At 43.9% G+C, this 15,895-nt stretch overlaps 1 protein-coding gene across 1 annotated transcript; it reads left to right on the top strand.

Annotated features, from left to right (window-relative positions):
* The first annotated feature begins 337 nt into the window (after window positions 1-337).
* On the top strand, window positions 338-7,121 carry Gcm2 (glial cells missing transcription factor 2). The gene is made up of 5 exons (XM_057788159.1): window positions 338-427; window positions 3,901-4,153; window positions 4,288-4,400; window positions 5,122-5,247; window positions 6,189-7,121. The coding sequence occupies exons 1-5, from the start codon at window positions 338-340 to the stop codon at window positions 7,119-7,121; spliced, it is 1,515 nt and encodes a 504-aa protein (XP_057644142.1).
* The last annotated feature ends 8,774 nt before the right edge of the window (window positions 7,122-15,895 follow it).

The following is a 15,895-nucleotide window of genomic DNA, read 5'->3' as shown; positions in this document are numbered from 1 at the left end:
GCTAGCCTTCAGAGGAAGACATTTCAGCACCATAACCAAGGACAGGGCACCACGAGGGTTCGGCGCTCTCTCTCTCTCTCTCTCTCTCTCTCTCTCTCTCTCTCTCTCTCTCTCTCTCTCTCTCTCTCTCGTCTCTCTGTTTCTCCCCCCCATCTGTCTTTCTCTGCCCCCCCCTCCTACCTTTCTCCTCCCTCCTCCTTCTATTCCTCCTCCTCCTCCTCTCATCCCCCCCCCCCCCCAACCTACTTCTCATTTTGGGGAAGGAGTCACCCTGCGTACTCCTGGCTTTTATTTCTCTTTCAGGATCCTGGCTGGAGAGCCCTGGAGGTCCCTGCAGATGCCAGCAGACACCACTCAGGACGCAGACTCTTTGCTTTCCTACGGGATGAAACTCACGTGGGACATCAACGATCCACAGATGCCACAGGTGAGGGAGACACTGTGCTTTGGGTAAAATGTGACAGACACTATCCAGCCAGAAGGAAAACTGCAAGTTAATTCATGATGAGACCACACACAGACTTCTGAGAGTCTTCAGATCACACACATACACAAGGTCTTCAGATATGCAGGGAAGCTGGACTCTACAGAAAGCAGAATTCAGTTTAGAAATGTTTCTACTTAGAGCAATTTACTCACGCCTCTCTGAAACTCTAAACAAAAGCAGCAGAAATACAGATCTATGTTCCTAAGTGGTCAGGCCAGACTCTCCAAACTACCTCCATTCTCTGAGCCAAGGCAGAAATGGAGTCTCTTTTTCTTGGAGGCTGAAGCAGGAAGATTGCTGCAAATTCAAGGCCAACCTGGGCTACTTAACAAACCTCATTTCAAAACAAAACAACAAAAATCCACTCCTATTTGCTTATTCAAAGTTCAAGAGAGAGAGTTCTGGAGAAATCTCAGCAAATGTTAAGTACCGCTGATTCTCACATGACCAATTTAAACACTGGGAGGTGACTGTAATCAGAAACAAGACTGGAATAATTTACTGAAAGTACTCGCCCCCCCCCCCCCCGTGAAGCCACCTCGGTCCCACACTCACTTTGTTAAGTGATCATTCCCTCAGGGTAAATTTGTTTTTATTATCAGAGCCAAGTTCAGAAAATGAACTCGGCAACTTGTGTTTGGTTAAAACTAATGACTTTCAAGTCAGTCCTGCAATTGTGTGTGTGTGTGGTGTTCATGGGTGTACAGGCGCATTTAGGGGCCAGAGAGGATTTGGTTTCCTAGCATTTGTGAAGGTGGATTCCATTATAGTCCAAGTTCAGGGTTTGAGACTTGGTGTTTATTTGACCTCTATGCTGTGATACCCAGAAAAGAGAGGTGTGTGGGCAAGCTGTGGAGCCTCTGGTAGAATTCAGCATTATTTCTATGTGCATATGTGTGAAGAGTTTGACTTAATTGTGTTCAACTTGCGCTCTTTAGCGTTTCACAGGCCAACTGCTCTGAAAACAGACCGCAGTACGCGTGTCCCATTGCTGTTGTCTTGCGTCACCGTAAATCTCCGTAGGAAACAATGTAATCTTGCATTTTGAAAATGAATCAGATCCAAATGATGCAATAAGGACATGACCTCAAAGATGTGTAGATGTCCTGGTGAAGAGGAATTATTTTTATTTTGCGGGGAATTTTATTGTGCACATCATGTACGTGCACACGTAAGCATGTTCACGCCATGATGCATGTGTGTGTGGAGGTCAGAGGATGACTTTCATGAGTAAGCACTTTCTTTCATAAGATTCAAATTTTAATTGGGACGCTCATGTTTGCAAGGCAAGTCCTTTACCTGCTATGTCATCGCATGGGTCCAGAGAATCTGGTTCTTCATTAGGGGTATATGGAACATGTGAGGATGGACAGGCAAACTGGGGCATAAACGGTAATAACAAAACAACCCCCCTCTTACACACACACACACACACACACACACACGAGAAACTTATCATTCTAGCCCTTCTGACTAACTGGGTGAGTGAGCAAAACTGGTTTTGTGACCTTGAGAGAGACCTTGAATTTTTCTTAAGTCTCAGGCTGCTGTTCTGTCCTCAAGCAATGAAATTAGATAACAACCTCAGATTTCCTTCAGGTCATCCTGTATAGTGTGTGTGTGTGTGTGTGTGTGTAAGAGAGAGAGAAAAACTGCTGTCGACATATTAGAGGAAATGAAACCTAATTCCAGGTACACACGCACATGCACACAGACACACACACACAGTTAGAAACAAGCATAAAATCAATCTTTCAAATACAGAACGGAGGCAAAGAGTTGAAAGCTTTAGAACAGCCAGGAGTTGTAAATATTTTAATTTTGCCTTGCTCTATATCACCTGAGATTGTGCAAGGAGAAAAATGTCCCCAAGTTGCATTCAGTTCAATGCATGAGGAGAAAATATGTGCAGCCAGTCATTCCTGCCTTGTCTTTTGGTTTTCTTTACACTGTGCTCTGTGTTCATTTCTCCTAGAAGAGATGAACTTGAAGCATTTCCTCTGTCTTGGAGGTTTGGGTCAAGAGTTTAAATATTAACTGCTGTCCAGGAAAAAATGAGCTGTCTGTAGATCCAAAGAATAGCTTTTCAATAAACAGAATATTTATCTTATATTTTGACATTTGCTGAGATGTGAAATTTAGTAGTTAAAATGTACTTTTATCTTCCAGTGCATAAAGAAAGTCAAGGGGGTGGTGGCACACAGCCACACCCATAAGCCTAACACACTCAAGACTTGAAAGCAGGAGGATCAAGAGTTCAAGGTTATCTTCAGCTATATAGTGAGGCCAGCCTGGGCTATATGATAGCTTGCCTCAAAAAAAAAAAAAGACATTTATCATATTTTAAATAAAGCATGAGGCAAAGGCCATCAGACACAGTTGCTAAATTGATAAACTACATCCTTAGATATGACACATTACCCCAAACTGTGGTTCTTTGTTGAGGAGGATGGCAATTCCATGTTGCTCAAGTTTTGGCAAGTAGGGCTGGAGAGATGGCTCAGAGGTTAAGAGCACTGCCTGCTCTTCCAAAGGTCCTGAGTTCAATTCCCAGCAACCACATGGTGGCTCACAACCATCTGTAATGGGGTCTGGTGCCCTCTTCTGGTCTGCTGGCATACACGCAGACAGAATATTGTATACATAATAAATATTTTTTTTAAAAAAAAGTTTGGGCAGGTAGTCCAGCGTCAGGCATGGTCCCTAGTTCCCCCAAACCCCCATTTCTTCTGAGGATTAGTGCCTTCATCAGAGACCTTCTGAAGCTTGCAAAACTAAGGCAAGTGTACAGAAAGAGCTTGCTACCTCTGAGGTGTGTCGCTCCCAGGACCATGGTTGACATGACTGACAGGTTTAGGACAGAGTGCCAAGAGCTTTTGGAGAAAAAGTACTGACTTCAAGATATCACAAATTAAACTGTGCAGGAAAGCACTCTGAAGATTTGAAAATGTTTCAGCATCTAAACACACCAAAAAAAAAAAAAAAAATGGAATGTTAGCCACAAGAAGCCCAGGCAGCTCAGACATTTGTAGGCAGGCCCTGGTAGCTATGTGAACTTTGACAAGTCAATTGACCTCTTTGGTCTCCATTTTAGTCTATAAAATGGGCCTGATAATTGTCTTTAATGTTTACATGTCCTATGAAGGTTGGATGTGTTAATACGCATAGGCCACTTAGAAACCTTATGAGTACTTCATAAACATGCATTATTTAAGATCCACCACGTGGTTGGCGATTGTCATTGCATACTAGAATTATTTGGGAGTATGAAGATTTCTGTAGTTACAAAAACAAACAAAAAACAACAACAACAAAAACCTGTTTTGTCTTCCTCCAGTGATTGGAGGAAGTTAAAGGCAGGGTGCCTGTGACTTGGGCTCCCTAAGCCGTCTCCTGTTGGTCATCTTTCCCAGGAACCAGCCCACTTTGACCACTTCCGGGAGTGGCCCGATGGCTATGTGCGCTTCATCTACAGCAGCCAGGAGAAGAAGGCTCAGCGCCACCTGAGTGGCTGGGCCATGCGCAACACCAACAACCACAATGGCCACATCCTCAAGAAGTCCTGCCTGGGCGTGGTGGTGTGCACACGTGCCTGCGCCCTGCAGGATGGCTCGCATCTGCAGCTGCGGCCAGCCATCTGCGACAAGGCCCGGCTGAAGCAGCAGCGTGAGGGCGGGAAGGCGCAGGAAGGGTGGCTTTGGAGCCCTGGGTTCTCTGTTCCCCGTTCATGTCACCTCTCTTCCTTCAGAAGGTTCTGGGTTGCGGGTTGAGCTTAATATTTCTCCCTCTGGGATTTGCAGAGAAAGCTTGTCCCAACTGTCACTCAGCTTTGGAGCTGGTTCCTTGCCGAGGGCACAGTGGATACCCAGTCACCAACTTCTGGCGACTTGATGGCAACGCAATATTTTTTCAGGTAAGTGGGCGGGCCAGGACACCATTTGTACTGAATATTTCTGTCACACAACCTGGGCCAAAATGCCGCAAATCTGCCCTGGAGATTAAACTACCGATACCCTGTAAGCTCTCTGGTTTCCCAGAAATCAAGTGATGGGCTCTTGGCTAGATTTTGTTGTTTCCCAGACAGGGTCCGCCTGAACAACCGAGTCTGATCTGATCCTTGCTAGGTAGCCCAAGCTGGCCTTGAACTCATGATCTTAGCCAGCCGCGTGCTGGAATCACAGCCGTGTGCCACTTTGCATGACTTGGTGTGCTCTTAACAGTCAGATATATGAACCCAGTCACACTCATTTGAGAGAATAAGTGGGCTGCCAGTTACCTTTTAAGATACTTATTGTTCTTGTCGACTTTTTTTTTTCCTTCAAGAAACAGGGTCCTGACAGGTAGCCCGGGATGGCCTGGAACTTACTATGTAGCCCAGAATGTCTTCATACATACACTGAACCTGGGATAACAGGCAGGAACTATCGTGCCCAGCTACTATGTCTAGTATTTGGTGCTGTTTTAGTTTGACTATCTTTGCAGTTTTAAAGTTAAAAACTAACTAAATAAACAAAATAAAACAGTAACAACAAAAACAATCAGGGAAAGGCATCACCCGGTTTGAACCAGCTCCCAGCACAGCTGGCTTCCTTCTAGAAAAACGGACAGACAGTTCGATGTCTTCATTAACACAGGCCAAAGGGGTTCATGATCACCCCAGACCAGAGAGTAAGTCTGAGACGGAAGCTAGAAGAAGTGCCTTCAAGAGACAGATGGCCTCTTTCTACCAACCCCAGAAGAGGAGCTCCAGAGAGCCTGAGGTAATGGTGACTGACACCCCCCAGGGATAGGTTTGTTTGGGTTCATGGTTTTGGAAGTTTCAGTCCAGTTCCAGTGAGCCTTGCTTTGGAGCCAGCGATAAGGTGAGGAGTGCATGATGGGAGACTCTCTTTCCGTCATCACCTGGGACAAAGGAGAACAAAGGAGAAGAGGGATCCGATTCTTCACACCTCCACAGAGGACATATCCCCAGTGACCTATAATCTCCAACTAGACCCCGCCCCTTGAAGAGTCTGCCATCTCCTGATGCATTCACCCTGGCGACCAAGCATAAAACACGTGGATTGTTGGGGGACACTTAAGATCCAAACACTAGCAGCAGTGTTTTTGAAGGAACAGATAAGTTTTCCCTACTAAACTTGATCAAATTTGTATTTCTACCAAAACATGCCGAGCAGGCAGAGAGCCTGAACAGAGCAGCCCCTGACATTGTTCAAGCCCTTCCTCGGGCCAAGCATTCATCTAAGAGCTCATGTAGTCCAGGGCTACAGAAACCCCATGAAGAGCTGGCTACAGCTAAAACTTGTATTTAAAATGCCGATCCAAGGCCCAGAGAAAGTCAAGCAGCAGTTTGGTTGGGAAGGAATGGGACAGGATTTAAAGACAGGTCTGAGTGGTTCCTGTTCCTCCGCTACTAGGAGCACTCAGTTGAGAAACAGGCACATCCATCCGTTGTTCAGCCCCACCCTGCCTGGCTACTGGGGAACCTTCCTAGTTCACTACATCCATCAGCAACCTCCGGACCCCGGGACCAAATTGTGAACCTTAGCAGGGCATGGTTCACTACACAGAGTCCAACTGCAGGTGTATTTATTTATGTGGTTGGCTGTTGCCGTAGATGACAAGGTTCAAATCATTTACATATTTTATGTCATGGTGTGTGTTGCGTGTCATATGTCTATATTTGTGCCTTTTTTTTCAGGTAGGAAACCCTCAAGACATCAGTGGAAACCTCAGTAGCATGCCTGCCCTGGAACCCACAGAACTGCTTGATATGACTGCTGATACCAGCTTCGCTATGACAGAGCAGTCCTGCCCTTCCTTCCCAAACTCTGATGTTCTCGGAGTTACCTGTGACCTCCCCACCTTTCAAGGAGATGTAACGCTGCCCTTTCAGAAATATTCAAATCCAAGCATCTATTTGCCCAGACCACCTTGGAGCTATGAATTGGCAGGTCCTGTGGGCACAGGTCCAAATCCTTATTCCACCCTGTATAAAGATCCTTCCGGTATCCCTGACGACACAGATTGGGTTCACCTAAACTCAGTACAATACAATGTCAGTTCATATAGCAGCTATGAGAGCAGCTTGGATTTCACAGCTAAACAACATGGCTGGAAACCTACACATGGGAAACCTGGCCTTGAAGAGAGGGTTGATTATGGGCAATGCCAGGCTGTGACCACATGCCCTTATTACAACCCAGAGCTGCCCTGCAGGTACCTGCCAAGGCCACCAGCAGGAACCCAGGCCCTGCAGACCGTGATCACCACCACTGTGGCCTACCAGGCTTACCAGCACCCTGCCCTGAAACACAGTGACAGCATGCAGGAGGTCAGCAGCCTCGCCAGCTGCACCTATGCTTCTGAAAACCTCCCAGTGCCCATCTACCCACAAGCCTTAGATCCTCCAGATGCAGCTATGCAGGCAGCCTCTCCTTCAAAGAGAGCCCCCGTGAAACTTCCAGGAGATTGCCAGGTCCTCAGATGCGCTCTGGCTTCTCCTCAAGAGGCAGATCCCTTCAGGACAGATGGAGGAGATGCGTGGGATGTGTGTCTGTCTGGGATGGGCTCTGTGATCGGTTACTTGGATAGGACAGGGCAGCCTTTTAACTTTGATAGTGAGGAATTTTAGAAGGATTCCAGGGTACACACCCCTTGATAATGGAGTATATGCAAGAAGGGTAACTACCAATTATTGAGATGGTTCATTTTGTATGTTTTATACACACATATATCTACAGAGAGAGAGAGAGAGAGAGAGAGAGAGAGAGAGAGAGAGAGAGAGAGAGATCAGAGTTAGTCTAAGAGTAAGCTAAGGACCTCAGTGGGAAATGACAGACAGGATACTGGAGGTTTGCACAGCATTCTGAAACCTGCCACACCACAGAGGCTATTAGGAGTGTGAGTTTCCCAAATGAACAAAAGAGTGAGCTGGAGGCCTGTAATGCACAGGCCTGCCTTTCCTTAGCTTGCCAGCTAAGGTCCCGATTCTCATTCTTAGCCTTTCCCCCTTTTCATTTTAGATGGTTAGGGAACTTCCCACAGCTGCGGGCAGCATCAAGAGGCTGTTTAAGTCGCTTCGGAATGGGGACTTAGAGAGAAATGTCTGAAGCTTACCCTACAGGCTTTTTCATAAATCAACTGATACATTTGTAAATCAAGTAGATTTAAAAATAAAATACAAATGCAAAGCTTTGCCCATGTTAAAGATTCTACGAAGTTGATGAACTGATGAGAACGTCTCTAATGTTGAGAGCTGGAATGTTTCAGGTCTGGAGCCAGATCTGAGACTTTATCCCCTTAGTTGCCATTTATTACTTATGGTAGAGTAAATCCTTCTGGGATGTACAAAGTGACCCCAAGTTTCCTCTGCCCCAAAGTCTACAAATGTTACCAAGTAGTATAAAAATACATTTCTGGGCCCATATAAGTACTTTCTGCCTTACTGTAGAACCTGCATACTGTTGTTTTCGCAAAGGTATTTTTCAAATACCTTGATTTATGCATTCCTTTGCTCGATTACTATAGAAACTTCATGAAACTGCTACTGCTCTGTTGGAACATGATATTGGGGGCAAAAAACAATGCTCGCTTGTATGTAGCTCCATAATAAATTATCTCTCACTTCCTTTGAGGTAAAAGCTGTGGTTTGTGTCAACGCACCCCTGTAATCCTAGCGCTCTGAAGACAGAGACAGGAGGAGCAACTGTGGCACTTTCTGCGGGTGGCTTTTCAAACATCAGTTTCCACCAGACAGCTTCTGTTTCGTGAATCACTTAGGACAGAAGTTCAGACCTGTAACTTGCTGCTAAAAGCAACTCACTACACAAACACATTGAAACTAGCACCTGTTTAGACACATTTCAACTAGCCCTACTGGTTTCTATGCTAACAAAACCAAACTTATTTGGATAAAAGAGTACCAATAGCACACAAAGTTAATCTACAGAAGCGTCTGTGTTTCCTAACAAATCTGGTAGGTTTGGTAGTCCTTAGCCCTGTTGCTAGTTATTCAGTAGCTAACAATATCCCTGTTCCTCGTGTGGAATATCTATGACTGTCTGCTGGACGCCCTGGAGATCCAGTTCTCCGATGAGGACACGTTAGTTGCCTTGAGTCTGTGAAATGCTACACTGCCAGGCAGTCACTGAACCAAGGGAGTAGCAAGCGATGACAGAATAATCCATGTCCCCAGTGACCTGCGTCAGTTTGTGCAAATGCCAGGAAAACAAATTCAAGGTGAGGCTCAGGAATTTGTCATAGATTGTAGATCAAAAGTGGTTGCTGACTGGTAATACCTCACAGTCTGATTTGACAATTTCTTGGGCTAGAGACATAAATTCCAAGTTATTTTCAAAAAGGTCAATATAGTCAGCAAAGGTAAAGTAAGAATGTCCAAAAAGGTAAATAATCCAACATCGTACAGACATACAACTGGAATTCCCCGTGACCAATGACTGATTGAATGTTTCCTAGAGGAAAGCCCAAATTAAGTAGAAATACATTCTAATATGTAGCTGTCCATTTTTACAAAGGGCAAATTCTCCAGTTTGGATTGGACATTTGCCATAGTGGGCTATCCCACTGTGGAGGACAATCCAACTGTCAATCAAGGTACCTAGGACCAAACAGCTCGAGTGATACTTTCTGCAAACCTCAACCAGGTAGGCAGAGGATTTACCTAAGTCATTCTGGCATCAAACCCAGCAGGCCCTAATTCCTGTGCCACTCAGTGGACTAGAATCCTGGACAGCTCAGGCCAGGAAATTCAGGGAGATTCCACATTGGAGGGCGTTGTCTGGAAAAACAGAACCAGTGGGAGACACTGCACATGCATGTGCACTCACACACACACACACACACACACACACCGGATAGTTCCCAGCTTACAGTGTTTTGACTTTACAATGGTGTACAAACAGAGGCATTCAGTAAGAAATATGGCTCTGTTTTCAATCTGTCCTTTTCCTGCCTCAAATACCTGGGGACTAGTTTTTATGACACTGAGCGATGACCTGAGCTCCCAGTAAAGCCACCTGAGGGTGATTTGCTGTCTTCTAGTGTGTTGCTAACCTAGGGTGCTCGGGCAGGGCATTGCCAGAACATTTACAACATACAATGGGGCTATTGGAGTATAAGTTCATCATAAGGTGAGCACCCATGTGCACATATATGCACACAGGTGTGTCGTGTTTATGTGTGAGTGATACACAAGCACAAAAAAAAAAGATCTTTTGATTTTGGTTTTGTTTTTTCTGGTTCAGATCCTTTGTTTTGTTTTGTTCTTTTTTGTAACTTAAAAATGACCGTGAGGCTAGCATTGCAAATGTCTATCACATTTTCATAGTCTCATTCTCCTCTTCATCATCATCCTCCTCTTCTTCTTTTTTTCTTTCTTTTCTTTTTTTTTTTTTTTTTTTTTTGGTGGTAACTAAATATCTGACAAAAAGTAATTTAAGATGTTAAAGGCTGCCGGGTGTGATGGTGGTGTACAGCTTTAACCCCAGCACTCCAAAGACAGAGGTGGAGGAGGAGGCAGAGGCCGAAACAGGAGGAAGTCTGTGAGTGCCAGGCCAGCCAGGGCCACACAGTGAGGCCTCGCCTCAAAAAATAAATGACGACAACAACAACAAAGTTGCTGTGTAGAGTTGGGAGCTGTCCCGGTCAGCAAAGTGCTTGCCACACAGCGTGAGGACCTGAGTTTGATCCCAACACCCACATGAACGTCAGGCATGGCAGTAGCATCTGCAGTGTGCACTGGGGGCCACCAGGGGGATTCCTGGAGCTCATCAATGAGTTTGAGGTTCAGCAAGAGACCCTGTCTCAAAGTGAAGGTGGAGAGCTGCTGAGAAAGACGCACAACATCCACCTCTGACCTCCACATGTACAAGCACACACTTGTACACCTCCACATGAACATGTATACACAGCACGCGTGCACACACACACAGAGAAACAGAGAGACGACAGAGACAACATAAGAATTGTTAATAACAAAATATAAAAGGGCTAATTTTATATTAGTGACTCAACTCAATTTGACGTATCCAATAAAAAGGAATCCACCCAATCACCCTCCTCTTGTTGGTGTCTGTGCTTGTCTTCTGTGCTGGAGAGGACAGTGCCTGGAGACCACATCAGCTTTAGGGCACTGAAATGTAGTGCCGCAGAAATCTCTGAACTGAGAATCGTTGATTTGGGGTGGTTAGATTATTATCTTTGAGGTTGACCATACGACTTAGATTATCCTGTAATCACCCCGAGTGTGGTTTCCTTGCCAGCAAAATGATGACAGCAAGCACTCCAACCACAGAATTGTTATATATCAAATATGCAAATGTTCATCAAAGTCCCACCCCCTCTCTAGGTGCCAACTAAGCTGCATCTTCAAACCTTTTTCTCTCTGTCTGTCTATCATCTATCTATCTATCAATCATCTATCTATCATCTATCATCTATCTATCATCTATCTATCTATCATCTATCTATCTATCATCTATCATCTATCTAGCTATCTATCATCTATCTATCTATCATCTATCTATCTATCATCTATCTATCATCTATCTATCTATCTATCTATCTATCTATCTATCTATCTATCTATCTATCATCTATCTTTCTATGGGGTTTCACTATGTAGACCTGGCTGGCCTGAAATTGACTCTGTGGACCAGGTTGGCCCTTGAACTCACAGAGATCCTCCTGCCTCTATCACCCAAATGCTGGATTAAAGACATGTGCCACCATGCCTAAGTTTATTATACTTTTGACACAAGCCTCATTAAATTGCCTAAATCAGCCTTCAACTCCCTATAAAGGTGAGATCTTACCTCAGAACAAAATGATAATAACAAACATTCACGAGTTTCAAATGAGTCACTGAGAGTAGAAGTGACTGCTGAAAACAAAAATCAGCTTTCCCTTAATTGAGAGAACCTGGGGCTGGGATATAGCTCAGCCACAGAGCACACACTTAGCCAGCTTGTTGTGAGACCCTGAAGTCAATATCAATATAGATGGGGTCAGGGTAAAACCAGTTCTCCATAATAGACAGCAGACACATTCCTAGGAATGTATATAAGTAGGAAAATAGCTCAAGACGACAAGGAAAAGCTGACAATAGAAAATCATCCAAGATGTCACAGATATTAGGAATAACAACAAGAACTTTGAAACAGCTGTTAGAAATATGAAAAGACAGGGGAGGGGTTGGTAGTCATAGCAACTAAAGATACAAGGGTTTTGGTGGGAAGCTATCTAAAATGGAAGTCCTTTTGAAAGTCCATCTAGAAGTCACAATGGGCAATGACTTTGGTAAAAGCACACTTGACAATAGCTGAAGCAAATGGAGGGGATGAAACCACACTAGGAGCCTCCAGCTGGGCAGGTGCCCAGCAGCGGAAGCCAGAAGCCGTCAGAGGAATATTTCCGCAGTGTGTCCCTCTGACAAGGATGCCCAGAACAGCCTCAGCATTGTAACAACTCAAGAGGGGTGGGGATGCAAGCCAAGCTGATTAAAGACAAGCAAATGATAAAAATTAACATTTCTCAAAAGCAGACATAAGAGTGGCCAATGTGTAAATGAAATAATATTCAGTATCAGAAAAATCCCAATGCAATTTCCTCCCACCCTGGGTTGAATGATTAGAAGCAAAACAACAGCAGCAGCAGCAGCAACAAAAAGAAATGTGGGCCAGATAGAAAGAAAGGAGAACTCATGCACATATATATAATATATAGGTATTATATACATTTATTATTATATTATCTATAATTATATAATTATATCCTTCTATAATCATATGTAATAATAGATGCCTATATAAAATAATGATATACTATATAAAATTATACATAAATTTATATATATCATAAACCATAATGTTGCTATACTTTATTATATAATGATATTGTATACTATTTCTACTTATTATATGCATTATGTTATCACTGTATATGTTTTATATATACATACATATATATGCATGGGAAGGTAACTTATGGCCCTGATGATGACAGTGTAGGCGATCCTTAAAAAGCTTAGTATAATGAAATTACCATTACAAGATGACCACACCATCCACCAATTCTACTAGCCAGTGTCGCCTCACAGTAAACAAAGTCAAAGTCAGCTCGATAGACCTGTACTGCTCTTTACTGCAGTGCTGCTCCCAGTAGCTAAAACATGGGATCAGACGATCACTGTAGAAAGACAGGTCGTGAAAAGGTGATAGCATACGTTGGGAGCATTGCTCAACCACAGAAGGATGAATTCCTGCCTTTAGTGGATAGAATGGGGTGGTATTACATTAAGTGAAATAAAGCATGGGAAGACCAAAACAAAAAACAAAAAACAAAAAAAAACATGCATTCTGGACTTGACTGGATTCCGGTGGTCTCTCGGGGGGGGTCTCAACTCGGGCACAACAATCTCCCAGGTAGAAAGTTAAAACATGGGCTTCATAGAAGGAAGATTATGGCTGCTGGTGTCTAAGGAGGGGTGGGGAGAGGGAAAATAAAATGGATCTTGTTGTTGGGGGATATTCGATCACACTGTGAACCCCGAGTTAGCATTTGAGTTAATTAAATAAAACTAACCCTGGATCAGGAGGCTGAGTTAGCAGCTAGTTGACAGAAAGTAGTCATAGAACATCAGAGGGTGTCTGGAAGAGACAGAGCAACATACAGGAAGTAGTAGGAAGGGATTTCCAGTGGTGGTGGTGGTGGGGTTTGTTTCTTAGCTGCAGTAACGAAGCCGGTGCCTGCAGGAACAGAATTCCCACCTAGCCCGTGGAATTCCCTGAGCTACGGGGCAGCTACCAGAGAAGCAACCAGAAACTGCCGTGTCACAGTCGCCAGCTAGAATAGCATAGATTAAGGTTTAGCCACTATGCCCAAGATAAAGCATCTGGTTATGAACCTAAGTATAGTTCTGACAAGGAAATGGTTCGAGAAGGACTTTTAGCAACGATTTAACAAGTGCTTTGCAAATAACTGAAAAGGAAGTACCAAAGGGCTCCCAGCATGAGGAAATGGCCAATATTTAAAGGGCTGTGTATGCCAGTTACCCTAACTCTGCTATGACACAGAGTGTACGTGAACCCAACTATCGTGCTGCACCCCCTAAATACGTACAGCCAGAAAACCCAAACAAAAAAGGCTAGAACTGAACATTAAGCTGCTGAAATGAAAGCAAACAGAAACCAAATGCCACCACAGGGCAGGTAGACAAAAGGTTGGAAGAAGTGTCCTCAAATGTGAAGTTCTTTTTATAGACATCACTCGCTTGAACATTGCTTTACAGAAAGCCAAGAACAATAAATATGTCCATTAAGTGAAATATCAGGCCAAGTGCTATCGATAACCAGGAAAATGTGAATTAAAGCAGGGATTTTGGGGTGGGGGGTGAGAGAATGGCTAATTTGTTGTAGTGAACAATGATGAATATTGACAAAGTGAAGGACTTGAACTCTTAGCATGACTGGCAGAGTCTCCCCACAATGCAGACATCTTTTTTTTTAAATATTTATTTATTTATTTATTTATTATGTATACAATATTCTGTCTGTGTGTATGCCTGCAGGCCAGAAGAGGGCACCAGACCGCTCTACAGATGGTTGTGAGCCACCATGTGGTTGCTGGGAATTGAATTCAGGACCTTTGGAAGAGCAGGCAATGCTCTTAACCTCTGAGCCATCTCTCCAGCCCCAATGCAGACATCTTAAACCATAAACCATTCAACCTATGCCCATCATGACCCAGAAATTCCAGAGACATCCCCCAAACAATTAAAAATATATTTTCACAAAATATGTAAAGGGTTACCATGGCAGCTTTGTACTAACCCAACACAGACCAACAAGAGGCAATTTGGACCAGGGAATTCAAAAATGAGCTACGGCTCACCGCAGCTATGCAGGTAACCTCCAAAAATCATGTGTTGGGGGAAAGTCATGAGACATAAAAGAGCACAGGCTCTATGAGTCAGCTCTTGTGAGATTATACAGTGAGTTGCCATGGGTAGAAAGGAAGAGGCACATGAGCGCTCGCGGGCTCCAGGAATGTCAGGGAACTGTGGCAAGTCCGCCTCCTGACCAAGGTTGTGGTGACCTGGACACACAACTATAAAAACACAACAAAGTCTGTACCCAAGATCTGGCATCTCATTGGACTTTTTATTTCAATTTTTTAAAACATGAATTCTTTGGGTTTCCCAGAAGGAAGCAGTAGCCTCTTTATGAACAGTCATCCTCCAGTTAAATGAGTCTAGAGAGGCGGAGTCTAAAGTCCTCCCATCCTATTCCACAGGTGTTCATGAGAATTCCTAGATGCCTGGTGAATTAATTTTTAATGTATTTAACTGGTCAAGTTAACACTATAAACTTTCTTCCATAAAGGACTATAAATGTCCTTAAATATTACAAACCTTTAAAACCTCAAAATGGTGTCCTATAGAAGCCACGCCAAAAAGGCTTGTGCAATGATTCCTTTTAATGTAAAAGTCAGAGTGACTTTCCACACTGAAAAAGAGCTGCATAGGTTTCTGAGGGTGCTTCCTTCAAAACGTATATCCCACAAATCCCATTATGATGCAACTCGAGAATTGTTCATTTTAAGAAATCAGAGAGGCTAAGGGTGAGAACGAGCATTTCATCCATCACTAAGTTTTATCACGTCCCTTGAGTAGATTTTAAATCGTATTTCAGAGCCCTTGAACTTTCTCTGGGGCAGTGACTGGATATCATGTTACTGTAAATTTTTCTAAGTCAACGAACAAAACCATAAACAAAGTCAATGGCCCTAGAAACACGTTGATAACGATCAGTTCCACAGTGTCCTTTTGACAGAAGCAACATACTTGACGTGATATAATTTATGACTTCCTCCCAAGCAGGACAGCCTGGGGACTGATTTGGAGATGGAAAGAGGTGAGCCAGACAACGATGCACCTGCTGCTGACAGGCGAGGCTCGGGTTCCCAGCCCTCACCTGGGGCCCCGCTGAGATTCCAGGAGTGTCCCTTACAGATGTTTTTGTCTGTTCTACCAGGTGTTTTGGGCTGTGTCTTTTGATCTTCTAAATATAGACCCGCTCTGACTCTACAGCCCTGGGAACAGCATAAGACAGGTGTGGAGGGTCCCAGTTCTGCAATGCCATTCAACAGGGATGCTGTTGACTTTCCTTCTTGCTCTTGTAAAAACAGCAAGTATGAACACCAGTAAGAATCAACATACTGTCGGTAGAGTGAAAACCCTCCTCAAATGGGGAAATGAAGTGACTTGTTTAGAAGTCCTTTGGGAAAGGTTTGCACTTTCTTTTAAACTTTCTAACCATTGACCTAGAACTCCTTATCCCTCACACCCCTCTAGCCTTGGTAAACCCGTTCTTCTTTCTACAGTATTTT

Source organism: Chionomys nivalis, chromosome 13 (genome assembly GCF_950005125.1).
Source record: "Chionomys nivalis chromosome 13, mChiNiv1.1, whole genome shotgun sequence".
In the NCBI taxonomy this organism is placed as follows: Eukaryota; Metazoa; Chordata; class Mammalia; order Rodentia; family Cricetidae; genus Chionomys; species Chionomys nivalis.
This window is presented reverse-complemented; position numbering and strand designations above follow the sequence as displayed.

Excerpts from the sequence above, each read along its gene's own strand:
- Gcm2 (XM_057788159.1), top strand. The coding sequence starts at position 338 with ATGCCAGCAGACACCACTCAGGACGCAGACTCTTTGCTTTCCTACGGG. Across the intron at positions 4,401-5,121 it reads GCAACGCAATATTTTTTCAG|GCCAAAGGGGTTCATGATCA; the intron begins GTAAGTGGGCGG and ends TCATTAACACAG. Across the intron at positions 5,248-6,188 it reads GGAGCTCCAGAGAGCCTGAG|GTAGGAAACCCTCAAGACAT; the intron begins GTAATGGTGACT and ends CTTTTTTTTCAG.